This window comes from Gekko japonicus, unplaced genomic scaffold (genome assembly GCF_001447785.1).
Source record: "Gekko japonicus isolate JY-2015 unplaced genomic scaffold, Gekko_japonicus_V1.1 scaffold992, whole genome shotgun sequence".
In the NCBI taxonomy this organism is placed as follows: domain Eukaryota; kingdom Metazoa; phylum Chordata; class Lepidosauria; order Squamata; family Gekkonidae; genus Gekko; species Gekko japonicus.
In genome coordinates this window covers 362,375-383,710 of record NW_015173704.1, presented here as the reverse complement: position 1 = coordinate 383,710, position 21,336 = coordinate 362,375, and the positions used below count along the sequence as shown (strand labels likewise).

Sequence of the window (21,336 nt, the reverse complement as noted above, 5' to 3'; positions counted from 1 at the left end):
TGCCTGGGGAGGTGGTGAGCTCCCCCTCCCTGACAGTCTTGAAGCAGCGGCTGGACCGACACTGGTCAGGGCTGCTCTAGGCTGATCCTGCACTGAGCAGGGGGTCAGACTAGATGGCCTCTGTGGCTCCTTCCAACGCTGTGATTCTAGGATTCGGACACCTAAGGGGCTAAGATCTTTGTGAGCAACAGTAGAATCCAGTATCTTACATGAACCTGACTTCTACTGACTCAGACCCTTGGTCCATCACGGTCAGTATTGTCTACTCTGACTGGCAGCAACTCTCCAAGGTCTCCGGCGGAGGTCTTTCTCACCACCTACTGCCTGCTCCTTTTTAACTGGACATATGGGGGATTGAACCTGGGGCCTTCTGCATGCCAGGCAGATGCTCTACCACTGAGCCACAGTCCCTCTTTACAGCTCTCCAGGGTCTCAGGCAGAGGTCTTTCCCATCACCTCCTGCCTGCTCCTTTTAACTGGAGATGCTGGGGATTGAACCTGGGGCCTTCTGCATGCCAGGCAGAGGCTCTTCCACTGAGCCACAGTCCCTCTTTACAGCTCTCCAGGGTCTCGGGCGGAGGTCTTTCCCTTCACCTCCTGCCTGGTCCTTTTAACTGGAGATGCCGGGGATTGAACCTGGGGCCTTCTGCATGCCAGGCAGAGGCTCTTCCACTGAGCCACAGGCCCTCTTTACAGCTCTCCAGGGTCTCGGGCTGAGGTCTTTCCCATCACCTCCTGCCTGGTCCTTTTAACTGGAGGTGCCAGGGATTGAACCTTGGACCTTCTGCATGCCAAGCAGAGGCTCTTCCACTGAGCCACAGTCCCTCTTTACAGCTCTCCAGGGTCTCAGGCAGAGGTCTTTCCTATCACATCCTGCCTGCTCCTTTTAAATTGAGATGCTGGGGATTGAACCTGGGGCCTTCTGCATGCCAAGCAGAGGCTCTTCCACTGAGCCACAGGCCCTCTTTACAGCTCTCCAGGGTCTCAGGCAAAGGTCTTTCCTATCACATCCTGCTTGCTCTTTTCAACTGGAGATGCCGGGGATTGAACCTGGGGCCTTCCACATGGCAGGCAGATGCTCTTCCACTGAGCCACAGCCCCTTCCCACCTTAAAGACCAACCAGGTTTCCAGGATATCAGCTACTGAGAGTCAAAGCTCCCTTTGCTTACACACCGGCCATCTAACCAGTCTTGGGAGTACTACTGGACATCCATCTTGCTCTTGTAGAGCAGGCCGACACAGCCACGGCCACCCACCTGATGCTACCTCCTGGCAAGTCCCACTTCGGCATCACTGGCTGAGGTACCCTGGAAGGAACAAGAGAGCTTCCTGGAGGGTGGGGCCTACTGACAGCAGCAGCTAAACGGAACCTCCCAGAGCAGAGGCACGGTACCTCTGAGTACCTGGTTACTGGAGATAAACGGGAAGGCCCTCAGTCTCCCGGAGACATCTGGATGCCCGTGGCCATGGACATGAGGCAAAGCCTTGACCTGCTGACTTGGGAGAACAATTCTCAGGAGAGCAGGCAAAGCGTTGCGGCTTCCGGGAGCTCCCAGCTCAGATCTCACCTTGGCCGTGGCCTCTCCAAGGGGCCTGGGGCAAGCTCATCTCTCTCGGGCCCGTTTGCGACGGGAGGGTAAGGACACTGGCCGACCTCACGGGGCTCTCGCAAACACTGGGGCCGCAACCAAGTTGCCCGCAGGCGTGAAAGGGGCCTTGGCTCCCCGCAAATACCAAGACGCGGCTCTCCTCGTGGCGCCCTCGTGCCGAGCTCCCCACTAGCAGGAAACTTACGGGGGTCCCTGTCTGGCGGGATGCGGATCTTACCGCCATCGACTCTGATCGCAAAAGCTGGTTTTTCTCTCCCCCCCCTCCCGCCACGCCAGCTCCAGAAAGCCTAGCTAGGCCGGCTGCGAGAAAACTCTGCACCGAATCGCGTGCGCGCTCCCCCGGTCTTGGCCTCGGCGTGACGATGATAAATATTGTCCGGTGGCTATGCGAGTCCTGCGTGTCCCAGCTCTATGATCCAGCAAAGTCCAACTGGTCGGGCACCCCCCACCCAAAAACAAAACACCCCCAAATCAAAACGAAACGAGAAACCCCGCCGGGAGTTGCAGGTTACCCTGCGAGCTTGCTGGTTACGAGCGAGGATTTGCGCTGCGGGAGGTCTTGCGGCGTCGGGATGTGGTCGCCGGTCACCAGGTTATTCTCCGCTCCTGGCGTTGGCAGCTGCTTGTTCTTGATCTTGGCTTTGGCCATGTTGTAGTCTCCGGAGTCAAAGTACTTTTGCTGGGAGGGGGAGAAGAAGATTTTTAGACCGAGTGAAAAAGCAGGCAACCGGCAGATGCTGGCCGTGTATATGTTTTTTGGCCATCAAGTTGCAGCCAACTTAGAGCAACCTAATAGGGTTTGGTGTCGTGGTTAAGTGCGCGGACTCTAATCTGGGAGAACCAGCTTTGATTCCCCACTCCTCCACTTGCACCTGGCCGGATGACCTTGGGCAAGCCATAGTTCTGATAAGAGCTGTTCTTGAAAAAGAGCAGTTTCTGTCAGAGCTCTCTCAGCCCCACCTGCCTCACAGGGTGTCTGTTGTCTAATCTGGGAGAACCGGGTTTGATTCCCCACTCCTCCACTTGCACCTGGCCGGATGACCTTGGGCAAGCTGTAGTTCTGATAAGAGCTGTTCTTGAAAAAGAGCAGTTTCTGTCAGAGCTCTCTCAGCCCCACCTGCCTCACAGGGTGTCTGTTGTGGGGAGGGGAAGGGAAAGGAGATCGTAAGCCACTCTGAGACTCCTTTGGGTAGTGAAGGGCGGGGTGTAAATCCAATCTCTTCTTCTTCTTTTTCTTTCAAGGAAACAGATGTTCAGAGGTGGGTTTGCCACTGCCTGCCTCTGTGTAGAAGAAGAAGAAGAGATTGGATTTATACCCCGCCCTTCACTACCCAAAGGAGTCTCAGAGCGGCTTACAAACTCCTTTCCCTTCCCCTCCCCACAACAGACACCCTGTGAGGTGGGTGGGGCTGAGAGAACGCTGACACAAACTGCTCTTTTTCAAGGACAGCTGTGCCAGAGCTTGTGACTGACCCAAGGTCACATCAGCAGGTGCAGGTGGAGGAGTGGGGAATCAAACCCGGTTCTCCCAGATTAGAGTCCGCCCACTTAACCATTACACCAAACTGGTGTAGCGACCCTGGAAATCCTTGGTGATCATCCATCCAAGTACTAACCGGGTCTGGGGAAACAACCACCAAGGAACAAACGGGGGGGGGGGGGAGGAGTAGAAGAGGAGGAGGAGGAGATAAGAAGAAAAAGAAGAAGGAGGAGGAAGAGGAGATTGGATTTATACCCCGCCCTTCACTCAGAGCGGCTTACAAACTCCTTCCCCTCCCCACAACAGATACCTGTGAGGTAGGTGGGGCTGAGAGCGCTCTTGACAGAAACTGCTCTTTTTCAAGGACAGCTCTGACAGAACTATGGCTTGCCCAAGGTCATCCAGAAGCTGCAAGTGGAAGAGTGGGGAATCAAACCCAGTTCTCCCAGATGTTCAGATGTCCACTACACCAAAAGATGTTCAGAGGTGGTTGTGCCATTGCCTGTCTGTGCGTAGCAAGCCTGGGCCTCTTTGGTGGTCTCCCACCCAAGTCCTAACCAGGGCCGACTCCGCTCATCATTAACGGGCTTCCTTGGGGGCCACACATCGGAGTGCCGGCCGGGGCTGTCCCTGCTGAGCTTCCGACGTCTAAGAGGATCGGGCCGGGCTGGGCCGCCCAGGTCAGGGCAGAGACAAACAGAGGTGGCTTTGCCCCCGTATGCCTCTGTGTAGCGACCCGGGACCTCCTGGGTGGTCTCCCATCCAAAGGCAGACCAGAGCCCACCTTGCTTATTTATTTATTTATTATTTAGATTCTTATCCCGCCCTCCCCGTAGGCTCAGGGCGGCTTACACGGCATATCGCCGGTATAATACAACAATAAAAACATTAAAAATATTAAATAACATCAAATATTAAAACAACATACATTCAAAGCAGTATCTGGTGTTCACCTCCTAAGAACAAGATGGCGATCTCCTAAAAGTCTCAGTCTCTTTCCGAAGTGCCCACATCTTGGTGACCCTGTCCACAAGGCTTGGGGCGTAGATGGTACCAGATGGCGGCTCCTATTCGAACGCCTGGTGGAAGAGCTCCGTCTTGCAGGCTCTGCGGAACTGTGCTAGGTCCCGCAGAGCCCTGATCTCCTCTGGGAGCTCGTTCCACCAGATAGGAGCCGCCACCGAGAACGCCCTGTTCCTGGTCGTAGTGAGTTTGATAACCCAGGCTCCCGAGACCCGATGAGATCAGGCTCGCCTGGGCTATTCAGATCAGGGTGCTGGCCAAATGCAGCCAAAGGAAAAGCCATCCGTTGGCACACCAAACAAACTAAGAGACCCCCCCCCCCCAATCCTTCCTGCTTATCCTGGATTGTTATAGTCAGTAGAAAGGAGAAGGGAATATTGAGGCAATCGGCAACTATGCAAAAGCGTTTGGAGACCTTCCAGCAGTTGCCTAGCAACTATCCATAGGATATCCCCATTCCCCCCCCCCCTCAACATATGCTTTAGGAACAAGCCTCTTTATCAGCACAGTCAGGTGTGACTTGACTGACGGCTGTCACCATCACCAGGGGCTGCTGCGGAAGCCTCTAGCGCAGGGATGGCCAAACTTGCTTAACGTAAGAGCCACACAGAATAAACGTCAGATGATTGAGAGCCACAAGACGTAAACAAATATTACAGATTTTTAATTGAAAAATATGCAAATTTGCTTTTTATTAGCATTAAATGAGACTGTCAAAAATAACAACAAAAGGGGTAAAAACAGATATCGATAATGATATTTATTTGTCCAATGCTATTTGTTTGCTAATGGTATTTATTTTTAAGAGAGAAAGAAAAGGAGAGGTGGAAAGAAAGAGAGAGAAAAACAAAGGAAGAAAATGGGGGAAGAAAGAGTGAAAGGAAGGAAGGGAGAGAGAGAGAGAGAGAAAGGTGGAAAGAAAGCAAACAGATGGGGGAGGGAGGGAGAAGAGGAGAAAAGAAGGAGAGGTGGAAAGAAAAAATGAAAGCGGTGGAAAGAAAGAGAGAGAAAAACAGAAAGAAAATACAGGGGGAAGAAAGAGTGAAAGGAAGGAAGGGGGAGAGAGAGAAAAAAAAAGAGAAAGAAAGGTGGAAAGAAAACAAATAGATGGGGAGGAGAGAAGGAAAGAGAAGGAGAGGTGGAAAGAAAAAATGAAAGAGGTGGAAAGAAAGAGAGAGAAAAACAAAAAGAAAATACGGGGGAAGAAAGTGAAAGGAAGGAAGGGAGGGAGAAAGAAAGAAAGGTGGAAAGAAAGCAAATAGATGGCGAAGGAAAGAGAAGGAGAGGTGGGAAGAAGGAATGAAAGAGGTGGAAAGAAAGAGAGAAAAACAAAGAAAATACAGAGGGAAGAAAGTGTGAAAGGAAGGAAGGGAGAGAGAGAGAGAGAAAGAAAGGTGGAAAGAAAGCAAATAGATGGGGAGGAGAGGAGGAAAGTGAAGGAGAGGTGGAAAGAAAGAATGAAAGAAGTAGAAAGAAAGAAAAAGAAAGAAAATTGAGGGGGAAGAAAGAGTGAAAGAAAGGAAGGGAGAGATAGAGAGAGAAAGAACAGTGGAAAGAAAGCAAATAGATGGGGGGAGGAGAGGAGGAAAAAGAAGGAGAGGTGGAAAGAAAAAGAGAAAAACAAAGAGAAAGAGAAAGAAAGGTGGAAAGAAAGCAAATAGATGGGGGAGGGAGGGAGAAGTGGAAAGAAAGTAACTTCAGCTAGCTTGGCTGAGAGAAGGAATTTAAAGAGACAAATGTCTTCTCCAAGCTGGCCAGCCCAGGGTGTGTGTGTGTGCTCTGAGAATGCACTTAAAGTTTTTTTCTTTCTCTGCTCTCCCCCCCTCCACACACACACCTCAAAAGCCTACCCAGGGAGGGGAACACTGGCTAGAGAAGGGAAGACCAATTGGGGAGGCACGCCTCCCCTTCCTTCCTCAGCTGCCCTGCCAAGAGCCGCACAATATGTGTGGAAGAGCCGCATGTGGCTCCTGAGCCACACTTTGGCCACCCCTGCTCTAGAGAAAGGGTGACACAGTTCTGGCTTCTCATGGAGAACAGGGGTTTTTCATACCCCACTTGTTTCTTCCTTTTAAGAGCCTCAAAGTGTCAGCTAGCTGCCATTTCTCTGGGACACGTCCCGTCCTTATTCCTGCCCGTCCTCCCTTCCCTCCTCTTGTTATTCTCTTCTGGTATGCTTCTGTAACTGCCAAGTTTCTCCTGCAGGTGGATGTCGGAGTGTTATGTCTTGTTGCCTGGGCTTAATTAGATTTCCCGTGTGAACTCAACTTGTGTTTATGAAATTGGCTGTTGTGATTCTCAGGCTGCTTCGCGCCTTTTCTAATCAGCTCCCTTACGAGGGAAATGTACCCATTGGGTTAACCAAGTTTGAAGTTCCTATATTACTTTGCCCCTGTGTATTGTCGTCATTCTGAACAATCTCTGTATGTTCATGACTAACCATGCTTTGGAAATAAATCTTACTTCTTTGGAACGTGGGTTTGTTCTCCTGACTTGGGATCTGACACAAAGCGGCTTACAATGGCATGCCCTTCCCCTTCCCACGACAGGCACCTTGTGCGGTAGGTGGGGCTGAGAGAGTTCTGAGAGAACTGTGACCGGCCCAAGGTCACCCAGCAGGTTTAATGCAGAGGAGGAGGGGGGCCTCAGACATATATCGCCGGGGGGGAGGGGGGCAGAACTGGACACGTACCCCTTTCTGGAGCCTCTTCATTAAGAAGTCTGACCCTCCGGGCTTCTGAAGTCCTAGGCTGGGGTACTTGGCCTTCAGCTTTGCCTCTTCAGCTCGCTCGGGGATGACCGCTTCCTTCTCTTGCGTATCCTGAAAGGAAGAGGAAATTTAAGGACGGAAGTCACAATACAAGAACTTGCGGGCACTCCATGAAATTGCTGAGCAGTCTGGTTGGAACGGATAAAAGGAAGTCCTTCTTCACCCAAAGAGTGATTAACACATGGAATTCACTGCCACAGGATGTGGCGGCGGCTCAAGAGAGAATTAGATAAGCATATGGAGCAGAAGTCCATCAGTGGCTCTTAGCCACAAGGTATAGATAGGAACTCTCGGTCTGGGGCAAGTGATGCTCTGTATTCTTGGTGCTTGGGGGGGCAACAGTGGGAGGGCTTCTAGTCTCCTGGCCCCACTGCCGGACCTCCTGATGGCACCTGGTATTTTTGGCCACTGGGTGACACAGAGTGTTGGACTGGATGGGCCTTTGGCCTCATCCGACATTGGCGTCTCTTATGTTCTTATGACTGAGCCCTGTAACAATCCCACTGCTGACACCACGTGACAGACTTCGACCCCTAAACAGAGACAAGCGGAATGAGGACAAGCGGAAAACGTGCCTTTCCACGGCAGAGGAACTCAACAAAGTGCTCTGAAATGAATACATTTTACAAACACTTTTTTTTTTTGCATTTGTGCGAGCGTGTGTGTGTGTGTGCGTGCGTGCCCATGCTTGGAAGCAGGGGTCATTTCCTGCAGGAGCACACAGGAGCAGAGCTCCGGCAGTAAAGAGCCCAGGGGGCGGGAACATGCAACAAGCCCCACCCCCTGCTCCGAGCAGCCCTCAGTCAGAGCAAGAAGCAGCCAGGTAAGTTGCAGAGCACCCCCCCGGTCCCCCGGTCCAAAACAGTCCAGTGGCACCTTTAAGACCAAGTTTTATTCAGGTACAAGCTCTCCCTCCTCTGCGAGGACAGAGCTGCACGTCCCCCCCCCCCAATAGCTAGCAATCCAAAACAGTCCAGTGGCACCTTTAAGACCAAGTTTTATTCAAGTACAAGGCCTCCCTCCTCTGCAAGGACAGATCTGCGCCTGTGCCCCCCCCCCCCCGCAATAGCTAGCAATCCAAAACAGTCCAGTGGAGCCTGAGCGGTGGGCGTTGCCTTCTGACACACTTCCAGTGATGTCAGGGTGTGTGGCATATGCAAATAAGTTATGCTAATGAGCTCCTGTACCTCTTTTCCTACAAAATGACCCCTGCTTGGAAGTCATGGCGACCTCTGGCGACTCCTACTGGGGCCTGGAGGACGTTAAGAGATGTGGCTTGATAGCCTGCCCTCTCGGTCCTGGCATTCTTTGGAATACCAAAGAACTCCCCCCCCCCAGGCGGTCGTTTCTACGTATGCCCGCTTAGGAGAAATCTGCTCTGTCCCATTCGGCCAAGGGGGTACCAAGCAGTCCCAGTGCACTCAGGGGAAAGCAGATTCGGCTCTTAGTGGCCACTGCATGTTTTCCATTAACTGACGAGCCATTACAGACTTGTGAGCCGGAAAAGGCCTTTGTTCAAGCAGAAGGGCCGTTGCCAACGTCCCAGCCTATTTTTGGATGGGCAGACGGCATCGCCACGGAGCTCTCCTCCGCTGACGAGCCCAGAGTGTTCTACGGCCTTCGCTGCCAGCCGGCTGGAATTGTAGCTGGAGGGGGAAGAGGCTGCCCTTTAAAAATCTATTTGCATCAGCCTGGGGACTCTGGGACGGAACAAGCTAAAATCCCAAGCAGTGTTCCCTCTAAGCTGAGTTAGTGTGAGCTAGCTCACAGTTTTTAGCCTCCGACTCACACATTTTTGTCTTTGTTCAGGAAGGATGGAGCTCCAGAGCAAACTCATTTATGCAGTAGCCAAATCGATTGCTCACAGCTTCAATGCCAGTTGCTCACAAAGTAGAATCTTTGCTCACAAGACTCCACAGCTTAGAGGGAACATTGAATTCCCAAGGAGATCCAGCCACTGGGCAGGCAGAGCTGAACAGAGAAATCACACCCACAGCAGCTCTGGGAACAACTCGGTAGCCGTGTTGACTCAAGGAGGTGACAGGCAAACACGGTATTATAAACGGGGACAGGGGGTGTCACAGGGATTCGTGTTATTTGTAGATGGATGAGAAGTCCTTCTGTTTGGGATCAAGCGATCCAGTTCTACAGAAGGACCGTTTGCAGAACGTAGCTGTGTTGGTGTGCAGGAGAAGAACCAGACGAGTCCAGGAGCACCTTAGGGACCAAAAAGATCATTGGGGGTCTGAGCTTCTGAGAGCCGAAGCTCTCTCCGTCAGATACGAGAGCACTGTTTCCAAAAGGAGAGCAGAGTGATTTCTGATGCCAAATGACACTAGCGGGCAAATGACCATAGAAGGTGTGATTTAATTAGGTGTGATATGCAGAGAGGCAGTAGGCATGGAGAAATCAACATTGGGAACGAGACAGGAAACCTAGGTCTCGATTCAGTCCAGGGGGATGCATTGTCTTGAGCTTCGTCATCAGTTGCAATGCAGCACTCTCTCTTTATTTATTTATTTATTTCACTTTTACCCCGCCCTCCCCACCAGGCAGGCTCAGGGCGGCTTCCAAAACTGACAAGCAGTATACATACACAATAAAATATAAACACAAGGCATCAGTAAAAACACAACCAATCAATATAAAACATTCATTAGATGGCGATAAAACTAAAGTGCAGTTTAAGGACACATTCAGCGGTACCCCGTTAGGTCGTATTGGATCAGAGAGACATCTCTCCTATCGGAACACCTGCCTAAAAAGTTCTAGAAAGTTCTGTATTCACGGCCTTGCGGAACTTTCTGACGAAGCGAGCTGTGACTCAAGAAAGCTCATCCCCTGCCACAAATTTTGTTTGTCTTTACGGTGCTCCTGGACTCTTACTCTTCTCTACTGCTACAGACAGACTAACACAGCTGCCCATATTGATCTATCTCCAAAAGGAGGACATTGTGGTATGGACTGCAGGCCAGGGAGAGATTTGGAGAGGCAAGAAGGAGCTGGGCTCCCTTGAATAAGGGTAGAGACCTGGCTCTGGAAGGAAGCCAAAAGATATTGAGTCCAGCTACACCAGGGAGAAAGATCTATGCAGCTGTTTATTCCCATCGATTTGTTAGAAGAATGGGGGGGGGGTTTGCTTTGGAATCCCCACTTTCAGATGGTGCTGCATGCTCAGAGAGCCATGTACTGAACCAAAGTGACCAGAGTCCAGTCCAGCAACATCCCTGGGAAGGGGATCCCTCCCTTCACACTTGGCACCACACACATTTCCCCATGATAGAAAGCAACGGAACCCAGCCCTGGGACGCTGCTCTGAGCCCCAGGAGAGAAACGGACTCTAAAGACAGCGGCTCCACGAAGGGGCCACCAACTATAGTCTGCAGAAGCCTCACACCACTCACCCGCCCACCATGCCCCTTCCTGCCATCATGGAGAGCTGGACCTGCATCCAGAACCAGCAGAACCGAGTTCAAATCCCACCCTCTGCCCGAAGGGTGCTGCGACCCAGCTCACTCTGTAGTTTCAAAGCAGGGACCACGAGGGCCCTTGTGGTCAAACAGTGACCCACAGTGCCAACAGTCAGCTGGAGTTTATCGAATCATAGTTGGAAGGGACCTCCAGGGTCATCTAGTCCAACCCCCTGTACAATGCAGGAAATTCACAAATATCTCCCCCCAACGCCCCCAGTGACCCCTGCTCTCATGCCCAGAAGGCCAAACCTCCCCCCCCCCCAAAAAAAAAACAACAAACCACCCCAACCTCCAGGATCCCTGAGAGCCAGTTTGGTGTAGTGGTTAAGTGTGCGGACTCTAATCTGGGAAAACCGGGTTTGATTCCCCCCACTCCTCCACATGCAGCTGCTGGTGTGACCTTGGGTCAGTCACAAGTTCTCTCAGAGCTGTTCTCTCACGAGCAGTTCTCAAAAGAGCTTTCAGCCCCACCGACCACACAGGGTGTCTGTTGTGGGGAGGGGAAGGGAGATTGTAAGCCACTCCCAAGACTCATTCGGGTAGTGGAGGGCGGGGTATAAATCCAATTTCTTCTTTTTCTTCAACTAGGTGAAGTTCAACCCGCATGTACCTCCTCCACCTTCTTGGTCTACACAAAGATACCCCTGCCCACTGGCTCCTTTCCTCTCACACGAAGCTGCCTCCTACTGAATCAGACCCTCGGTCCCTTAAGGTCAGGATTGTCTACTCAGACTGGCAGCTGCTCTCCAGGGTCTCAGGCAGAGGCCTTTCCCACCACCTACTGCCTGGTCCTTTAACTGGAGATGCCAGGGATTGAACCTGGGACCTTCTGCATGCAAAGCAGAGGCTCTACCGCTGAGCCACAGCCCCTCTTTATAGCTCTCCAGGGTCTCAGGCGGAGGCCTTTCCCACCACCTACTGCCTGGTCCTTTAACTGGAGATGCCAGGGATTGAACCTGGGACCTTCTGCATGCAAAGCAGAGGCTCTACCGCTGAGCCACAGCCCCTCTTTATAGCTCTCCAGGGTCTCAGGCGGAGGCCTTTCCCACCACCTACTGCCTGGTCCTTTAACTGGAGATGCCAGGGATTGAACCTGGGACCTTCTGCATGCAAAGCAGAGGCTCTACCGCTGAGCCACAGCCCCTCTTTATAGCTCTCCAGGGTCTCAGGCGGAGGCCTTTCCCACCACCTACTGCCTGGTCCTTTAACTGGAGATGCCAGGGATTGAACCTGGGACCTTCTGCATGCAAAGCAGAGGCTCTACCGCTGAGCCACAGCCCCTCTTTATAGCTCTCCAGGGTCTCAGGCGGAGGCCTTTCCCACCACCTACTGCCTGGTCCTTTAACTGGAGATGCCAGGGATTGAACCTGGGACCTTCTGCATGCAAAGCAGAGGCTCTTCCACTGAGCCACGGCCCCTCTTCCTGGCATCTATTTCAGTCCGGCCTTTTCTCCCAGTTTTTCAGAATCTTTGATACCAGCCCAAGTCCTCTGACTCATTCAGCCCTCCTTCCCTTGCATATGGCTTCTAAGCCCCAGCGTCTGCCAGGTCTCTGCTTTTCCATGACCCTTCAGCCCCCCCCCGTCATCTTCCCACCCTTCTGCAGCCCTTTCCTCCTCCCGTCAAAACCCCTCTCCCTTTCCCCACAGAGCTAGAGTGGTTGCCAGCATTCTATTGCTGATGCATTCCCTCGGCAGCCCCCCCCCCAACATCACAGCAGCGCCGCCGGTGACGTGGGGCTCTGGAGTTGTATTTTTAGCCTCTTGATATTATATCACCAAAGAAAGCTGGTGGTTTATGAACATTCTGCCGCTTGCGCCCGTGAATCAGATCTCTGCCTTTGCACTCACAATCTTTCGTCTGGCCTCTTCTGAGAGCTGCTGAAAGGCCAGGAGCCGGAGACACATTGCATCTCTGAAGGAGAAAATCTGCTCAAGGCGTCTGATCGCCAAGCCCCACGATGCAAGCGGGCATCATTGGGGGGGTAGGGAGAAGTAGATGACTCAGAGAAAAACTATAAGACAATCGGCTGGGGGATGAAACCTTTGGTGCAGCGGTGACGGGGGATGACGGAGAGGCTTTTCCATGCAGCGGTCCTGTCTACACAAGCCTCCGTCTGGGAGGGTGCTGGGGGAGGAGGCCTCAAGGCGACTGTTGGTTTGGAGCCTTCAGGCTTGCAGATAACTCTTTTTAAAAAAAAGAAAACAGTGAAGGGAAAGGGCCCGCAGCCCAGCTTCGATAGCCAGTGGGGGGAAGAAGGGAGATGGCAGAGATGTTCTCTAGGGCTGCATTTGAGCCCACTGGCACTTCAGAGACCAAGACTATCTTCGGGGCATGAGCTTCCAAGAGTCGAAGCTTCCTTCAACAGATGCTACTTCTTTTGGCCATCGAGTCACAAATGACTTATGGCAACCTTGTAGGGTTTCCCACCGCCTGCCTCTGCATGGAGACCCTGGCTTTCCTTCCAGGGTAGCTTCCGAGATCTGATGAGATCGGGCTAGCCTGGGCCATCCAGGTCAAGGCAAAAGACATACAGAGGTGGTTTGGGGGGAGGAGGAGATTGGATTTATGCCCCACCCTTCACTTGGAGTTTCAGAGCGGCTCACAAACTCCTTTCCCTTCCCCTCCCCGCAACAGACACCCTGTGAGGTCGGTGGGGCTGAGAGAGTTCTGACAGAAACTGATCTTTTTCAAGGACAGCTCTTATCAGAACTACGGCTTGCCCAAGGTCATCCAGCAGGTGCAAGTGGAGGAGTGGGGAATCAAACCCGCTTCTCCCAGATTAGAGTCCGCGCACTTAACCACTACTGAATCCGATCCTTGGTCCACAGAAGAAGAGATTGGATTTATACCCTGCCGTTCACTACCCAAAGGTGTCTCAGAGCGGCTTACAAACTCTTTTCCCTTCCCTTCCCCTCCCCACAACAGACACCCTGTGAAGAAGAAGAAGAAGAAGAAGAGGAGATTGGATTTATACCCTGCTATTCACTTGGAGTCTCAGAGCGGCTCACAAACTCCCTTCCCTTCCCCTCCCCACAACAGACACCTGGTGAGGTGGGTGGGGCTGAGAGAGCTCTGACAGAAACGGCTCTTTTTTCAAGAACAGCTCTTATCAGAACTACGGCTTGCCCAAGGTCATCCAGCAGGTGCAAGTGGAAGAGTGGGGAATCAAACCTGGTTCTCCCAGATTAGAGTCCGCGCACTTAACCACGACACCAAAAGTCATTATCGTCTTCTCAGACAGGCAGCAGCTCTCCAGGATCTTTCTTATCACCTACTGCTTGGTCTTTTTAACTGGAGATGCTGAGGATTGAACCTGGGACCTTCTGCATCCCAAGCAGAGGCTCTGCCCCTGAGCTACAAAGTCCCTCCACTACTGTCTATGCATCAAACACTGGCAGCCCTGTGTTCCCCTTTGGGATCTTGACTCCAAGTCTAAATATTCAGAAGGTCTAAGGAACTGTAATTTAGAATACATGAAAGCCAAGGGACCGTTGGTTGTAAGAACATGAGAACATAAGAGAAGCCAATGTTGGACCAGGCCAATGACCCATCCAGTCCAACACTCTGTCACACAGTGGCCAAAAATACCAGGTGCCATCAGGAGGTCCAGCAGTGGGACCAAGACACTAGAAGCCCTCCCACTGTTGCCCCATCCCAGGCACCAAGAATACAGAGCATCACTTGCCCCAGACTGAGAGTTTCTATCTATACCTTGTGGCTGAGAGCCACTGATGGACCTCTGCTCCATATAATTCCCTCTTGTAGCCGCCGCCACCTCCTGTGGCAGTGAATTCCACGTGTGAATCACTCTTTGGGTGAAGAAGGATTTGCTTTGATCCGTTCTAACCCGACTGCTCAGCCATTTCATGGAGTGCCCACGAGTCCTTGTCTTGTGAGAAAGGAAGGAAGGTACTTCTTTCTCTACCTGCTCTATCTGCAATCGACTGGGCCTAACACCACCACTGAAGACCCTGCCAATAGCATGGGCAGGATTGGGGAAAGAATGGCACTGGCAGGTTCCCTGCACAGAGCTGAGTATATGGTTCCCGGGCGCCAACGTCAAGTTTTAAGGAGCCCGGGAAACAAAGTACCTGGAAGTCGTCCAACCCTGGAAAGGGGGCAAGAATTGCCTCTGAAAACCAGTGACTCCCATGCCAATGCCGACTTCCCCAATGCAGCCTGAACAAAATGGCTCAGAAGAATCCTTCCTCTGATAAAATCCTGCTGCAGTCAGCTTGGTAATGCACAACCTTGACCTCGCCCTGGCAAAGTAAATGATTCACTGCCTGGCGAAGCTGAGGAACAGAGTTCAACCCATGCCCCCGCCAAATGCCCCGGTTGTGCTCACTTCCTGAAATTCAGCCAGCTTTGCCCAGCCCTTTGCCGTGCCCTTCTGAGCCTGGCAAGGGAGACCCACTTTATGCAGCTTATTTACGGCAATGGGCAACCCGAGCTTGATGAGGCCCATCAGCTGCTGCCGCGCCCTGCTCCGTCGGTCATGGGGCCCGGGATGGAGGAAACCCGGCAAGCCAGCTATGGACAGAAGCTGTACCGCTGCTGGAAAGGAGACAGGAAAGTCCGTGCTTCTGGTGTGGAAGCAGGTCTGGTGTGGAAGCAAAGGACGAACCACGTCACCACCACGGCTTCATCAGCACAGCCTTGAGCAAGTTAAGAACATCAGAAGAGCCCTGCGGGATCAGAACAATAGTCCATCTAGTCTGGCATCCTGGCCCACCCAGTCACCAACCCGTTCCTCTGGAGGGCCAAGAACAGGGCACACAGGCCGAGGCCTTCCCCTGAGGAGAACATCAGAAGAGCCCTGCGGGATCAGAACAATAGTCCATCTAGTCTGGCATCCTGGCCCACCCAGTCACCAACCCGTTCCTCTGGAGGGCCAACAACAGGGCAGAGAGGCCGAGGCCTTCATAAATACACAGAATCATAGAATGTTAGAGTTGGAAGGGACCTTGCCGGTCATCTAGTCCAACCTCCTGCACTTTGCAGGAGCATAGCTGAAAGAGAGCCCCACAAACCTACAATATACCCGAAAGATAGTCGTCCAGCCTCTGCTTGAAAACGTCCAGCGAAGGAGCATCCGCCACCTCTCGAGGCAGTCTGTTCCACTGCTCAACCACTCTTACAATTAGGAAGTTTCTCCTGATCTTTAGCCGGTAACGGCTGCCTTGTAATTTCCACCCATTAGATCTAGTCTTGCAATCCGGAGCAAGAGAGAATAGATCTGCTCCATCTTCTACATGACAGCCCTTCAGATACTTGAAGACTGCAATCCTGTCCCCTCTAAGCCTTCTCTTTCCCAGGCTAAACAGACCCAACTCTTTCAGCCTTTCCTCGTAAGACATGGATTCCAACCCTCTCACCAACCTGGTTGCCCTCTTCTGAACACGCTCGAGCTTGTCAACATCCTTCCTAAACTGCGGTGCCCAAAACTGGACACAGGACTCCGGGTGAGGCCTGACCATAGCAGAACAGAGTGGAACGACCACCTTCCTTGATCTGGACACATAAGAAGAGCCCTGCTGGATCAGACCCAGTAGTCCCTCCAGTTCAGCATCCTGTCTAACCCAGTAGCCGACCCATTCCTCTGAAAGGCCAACAACAGGGCAGAGAAGCTGAGGCCTTCCCCTGATGCTGCCTCCTGACTCTAAGATTCAGAGACTGACTGCCTCTGAATGTGGAGGTTCCCCTCTTTCATCATGGCTAGTAGCCATTGATAGATTTATCTTCCATGAAGCCCAAATTTTTGCAGAAAGGGGAAGAGGAGAAAAGACAGGCTGGTAGCTTGGGGTCCACCCTCCTCTCCCTTTCTCACAAGACAAGAACTCGTGGGAACTCCATGAAATTGCTGAACAGCAGCCAAATCGCTCACTCACAACTTGAATGCCAGTAGCTCACGAAGTAGAATTCTTGCTCACAAGACTCCACAGCTCAGAGGGAGCATTGATAGCTACCCTCTGAAATTATCCCCCCACCATTCAACACAAAAGAAGAAGAAGAGGAAGAGACTGGATTTCTACCCCGCCCTTCACTACCCAAAGGTGTTTCAGAGCGGCTTACAAACTCCTTTCCCTTCCCCTCCCCACAAGAGACACCCTGTGGGGCTGAGAGCTCTGACAGAAACTGCTCTTTTTCAAGAACAGCTTTCATCAGAACTACGGCTTGCCCAAGGTCATCCAGACAGGTGCAAGTGGAGGAGTGGGGAATCAAACCCGGTTCTCCCAGATTAGAGTCCACGCACTTAACCACGACACCAAACTGTAATATCCCCTTATTACATTCCTCCTTAGGAAACTGCTGCAGATCAGGATGTGTGTGTGTGTCGTTGTCCCCCCCCCCAATCAGTAGCCAGGTGTGGCGAGTTACCAATTCCTTCCAGGCTACCCACGTGCACATGTCTTTGTAAATCAAAATAGTAGGCTGCCAATGAGCTACAGATCACTCACTCAGGTGTCACTGCTCAACAGGGCTGGTACACTTTTCAGCGTGGGCTATTAATTTCCTTGTAGTTTGAAAGACCTGAGCAAGGGTGTTACCAATAGAATGTTTTGGAGGACATTAATTCAGAGCGTTGCCATTAATCAGAAGTGACTTGACGACACACACATACAACTCCCACATATCTCTAGGGCGGCATGGGTTAGCATTCGCATGTTCAGCAGAAAAAAATCAGGAATTGCTGGGAATGTTCCCTTGCTAAGGAGTCCGTGTGCAGTCATGCGACAACACAAGGTAATCCTGCGTCCACCGGCCTTTCTCGTCTGGGAGAGTAACTAGGATGATATCCCCGTGTTTGAGAGAACATTGCAGTGAAAAAGGAGCTCAAAGGGAGATGAATCAGGCCAGCCAGTCAAGGAATAAATCCGGGGCTCATTCATCCATTTGCATGGCCAGTGCAATGCCCTAGCTCTAAGTTCATTCGAAACTCGGATGTGACCTTCCGAGCACAGAAGCAAACATTGGGATTACGCGACCCCTGTTTGTTTAACCCCACGTTTAAAGGTGCAGGCAAACGCATCTTAGGAAGCTGCTGTCCTGTCTACCGTCGCGGCCACCCAAACACAGATGTTCGGTCACCACGCCTGTCTCGCCCTCAAAATCCTGGCAACACTGCAAAACAGAACAGAGCAGCTTGTGAATCACAGGGCCACAGAGACGGGGCTGATGCGGACTTCACAGGCTATCTCGGCCTACCCCCTGCTCAGCTGCAGGAAACTGAGAGCTGAAGGGTTCCTGGCAGACAGCCGTCCAGCCTCCGCTTGAAGACAGCGAGGGAACAGCCTCCCTCACACTCTGGGCAAGGGATTCCATCGTTAAACCGCACTTACCATAAGAAAGTTTCTCCTAATGTTCAACTGAAGCCTCCCCTCCTTCAGTAGATTTAGTCTCGCCTTCTGGAGTGCCACAGAACAAGTCCTTGCCCTGTTCTATACACCCAACGACAAGGTTCAGAAGAAGGAGAGATTGTATTTATACCCTGCCCTTCACTACCCAAAGGAGTCTCAGAGCTGCTTACAAACTCCTTTCCCTTCCCCTCCCCACAACAGACACCCTGTGAGGTAAGTGTGGCCTAGAGAGCTCTGACAGAAATGGCTCTTTTTCAAGAACAGCTCTTATCAGAACTACGACTCGCCCAAGGTCATCCAGCAGGTGCAAGTGGAGGAGTGGGGAATCAAACCCGGTTCTCCCAGATTAGAGTCTGCTCACTTAACCACTACACCAAACTGGCTGCCGAAAAAGAAGAAGAGGAAGAAGAAGAGGAAGAGATTGGATTTATACCACACCCTTCACTACCCAAAGGTGTAGAGTGGCTTACAAACTCCTTTCCCTCCCCCTCCCCACAACAGACACCCTGTGAGGTAGGTGGGGCTGAGAGAGCTCTTTCAAGGACAGCTCTTATCAGAACTACGGCTTGCCCAAGGTCATCCAGCCAGGTGCAAGTGGAGGCGTGGGGAATCAAACCCGGTTCTCCCAGATTAGAGTCCGCGCACTTCACCACTGCACCAAACTGGCTCTAAAAGATATAAGACTTTTACGAGAGGTGGACTGGCCCACTCGGCATCTGCAGCACCACTCTGGTTTCCTCCATTGGGCTCTGGCTGAGACGGACATGAATCCAGTGGGCAGAGCCAGTGTTCCCGCTAAGCTGAGTGAGTGTGAGCCAGCTCAGTTTTCTAGCCTCCGGCTCACACATTTTTGTCTTCGCTCAGAAAGGAGGGCTCCAGAACAAACTGATTTATGCAGCGGCCAAATGGCTCACTCACCACTTTCATACCAGTAGCCCACAAGGTAGAATTCTTGCTCACAAGGCTCCACAGCTTAGAGGGAGCATAGGGGAGAGCCCTCCTCGGCCAATGGCCTAAGGTTGCCAACTCCAGGCATGGAAATGCCTGGTGGAGACTGGGAGTTGGAGTGGGACCCTCACAGGGCATAATGCCATAGAGTCCACCCTCCAACGCAGCCATTCTCTCCAGGGGGGAAACCCGATCTTTTTAGGGTTCCTATCCTCCAGGTGGAGCCAGGAGTTCTCGCACACAGCGGCCAACTACTTCCTCTGGAGGGCCAACAACAGGGCAGAGAGGCTGAGGCCTTCCCCTGAGAAGAACATCAGAAGAGCCCTGCTGGGTCAGACCAGGGAGGGTCATAAGAACATAAGAGATGCCAATGTTGGATCAGGCCAAAGGGCCATCCAGTCCAACACTCTGTATCACACAGTGGCCAGAAATACCAGGGGCCATCAGGAGGTCCACCAGTGGGGCCAGGACATTAGAAGCCCTCCCACTGTTGTCCCCCCCCAAGCACCAAGAATACAGAGCATCACTCGCCCCAGAGTCCCTATCTATATCTTGTGGCTAATAGCCACTGATGGACCTCTGCTCCATATGCTTATCTCTCATTCCCTTTTGAAGCCGTCCATGCTTGTAGCCGCATGTAGCCAGACTACGGAGATCAGTTCCTCCTGGAGGAAACCGGGCGGACTATGGAATCACATTCTTGCTGAGCTCCCAAAACGCCACCCCCAAATATCCAGGAATCTCCCAAGACAGAGGTGGCAAGTCCAATGTTCCCTCTAAGCTGTGGAGTCTTGTGAGCAAAAATTCTACTTTGTGAGCTGCTGGCATTAAAGTTGTGAGCAAGCCATTTGGCTGCTGCATTAATTAGTTTGCTCTGGAGCCCTCCTTCCTGAGCTGAGGCAAAAATGTGTGAGCCGGAGGCTAAAAAACGGTGAGCCAGCTCACACTCACTCGGCTTAGAGGGAACACTGGTGGCAACCCTAAAACCTCTGTAGTCTTGAGATCTCCAGGCCTCGCCTGGAGGTTAGCAACCCTGATACTCGTCCCTGGCCAGTCCCCCAAAAGGGGGGGCTCGTGACCTAAGGAGGCATTCGGTTGCTCATCGGAAGTCCAGGCTCGCTGCGTGACTCTTAAGATTTTTTTTTTTTAAATCATCTCTATGGTTTCAACGGTCTAAACACAGGAAAGACCGCCCCGTCAGCCGGCGACTGGCCAATAGACAGCGCGCACCGCGCACGGGCGGCCAATCAGAAGGCCGTTTCGCGCGGAGTGGCGCGGAGAGAAGCCAATCAGCCCCCCCAACGGTCGGCCAGCGGGCTCTCCCTCGCATTCCCTGCCCCCCGCCTCACCTGTTTCTCTTCGCCGGTCTCGTCGGAGCGGCTCTCGCCGCTGAGCGTCTCCGACATGGCGGGAAGGAAGGAAGGAGGGAGGGCGGACGGAGAAAGGAGAGGCCTCAGGCGCTCCCGCGGCCGCGGCGCCCTCTTCCTCGGTCGCCTGTCACTTTCTCCACGGAGCCAAAATGGCCGCCGCCCCCGCCGCCCCCTTTCCGAGCTTTTGCCCCACCCTCCCTTGCCTGAGCGAAAAGGCGGGTAGCCAATCAGGACTCCGGAAGGGGAGGCGGGTCGCATCTCTGCCGGCCAATCGGGTGCGGCTCTGGGCAACGGCTGTCGCAGGCGGTTAAAAGAGGAGGCGGTCCTCGGGCCTGTGAGGGACTGGCTTTTAAAATAAAACGGTCGACGGAGAACCGGCAGCCTTCCCAGCCAATAGAAACAGGGATGGGGGGGACGGGAGCCAATAGGAGCCCGAGGGTAGGAGGGCTGTAACCCAGTTATGGTAACTGAATGACGAAAAGCAGGAGAACCCTGAGGAGGGGGGGAGTGGGCTGAGGGAGGGGACGCCAGGGCTTCTTAATTAATTAATTAATTAATTGATTGATTGATTAATTAAAAGTCTTACTATTGAAGGAATAAAATAAATATAAAGATACGTTTTTACAGCGAAACTCCATAGTATAAACAGGGTTGCCAACCTCCAGGTGGGGCCTGGAGACCCCCCCCCCAATTACAACTGGCCTCCAGACTAGGATTGGCAGCTCCCCTTGCCCAGCAGGCGAAGGGGATGGGAGGGAGCCTTCCAGGAGAGGGGAGGGCCTGGTGACAGCGCTGCTTGCCGCATTGTCAGCACGATGATGTCACACGGAAGTGATGTCATCACGCTGGGCATGGCACATGGTGGCGCTCTGGCAATTCGGTCAAAACTCTATGGTTACCAACCGACCCATGGTAACAACCATAGAGTAGGGGTGTCAAGGTTAAGGCCCGGGGGCCGGATCTGGCCCATCCAAGGCGCTTACGTGGCCCGCGAGCAACTGATGCAAGGGAGGAAGTGCTGGGGGGAGGGGGCGGAGCCACTCCTTTGTAGCTTCAGCGCAGCAGAACAACCTCCTCTGCAGCAGCCAAGCATCATGGCAGCGTCTGCACTGCTGCCACTCCAGTCCACCTATGTGGGTTTTCCTCTGCACCCCTTTCCCAGCCCATGGGGCCTTGCAGTGAAGATACACTAAGAGCTTACTACTTGTCCTTTATACAGTTTCTATCTCTGGTACCCGGCGTTACATTTTATGGCACACATGACCCGGCCCAACAAAGTGGCATTTATGTCAGATCT

The 21,336-nt window shown here is 52.6% G+C and overlaps 1 protein-coding gene and 5 non-coding genes across 6 annotated transcripts; all 6 read right to left on the bottom strand.

The window, feature by feature from the left end:
• Positions 1-1,058: 1,058 nt before the first annotated feature.
• ENSA (endosulfine alpha) lies at positions 1,059-20,192 on the bottom strand. Its single transcript, XM_015423273.1, has 3 exons — positions 20,019-20,192; positions 6,807-6,935; positions 1,059-2,290 (listed from the first exon to the last, which is right to left on the bottom strand). The coding sequence occupies exons 1-3, from the start codon at positions 20,073-20,075 to the stop codon at positions 2,120-2,122; spliced, it is 357 nt and encodes a 118-aa protein (XP_015278759.1). The 5' UTR covers positions 20,076-20,192; the 3' UTR covers positions 1,059-2,119.
• TRNAA-UGC lies at positions 11,156-11,227 on the bottom strand. Its single transcript has one exon. It is a non-coding gene; the product is annotated as a tRNA-Ala (tRNA).
• Positions 11,293-11,364, bottom strand: TRNAA-UGC. The gene has a single exon. It is a non-coding gene; the product is annotated as a tRNA-Ala (tRNA).
• Positions 11,430-11,501, bottom strand: TRNAA-UGC. Its single transcript has one exon. It is a non-coding gene; the product is annotated as a tRNA-Ala (tRNA).
• On the bottom strand, positions 11,567-11,638 carry TRNAA-UGC. Its single transcript has one exon. It is a non-coding gene; the product is annotated as a tRNA-Ala (tRNA).
• TRNAA-UGC lies at positions 11,704-11,775 on the bottom strand. The gene has a single exon. It is a non-coding gene; the product is annotated as a tRNA-Ala (tRNA).
• Positions 20,193-21,336: the final 1,144 nt, after the last annotated feature.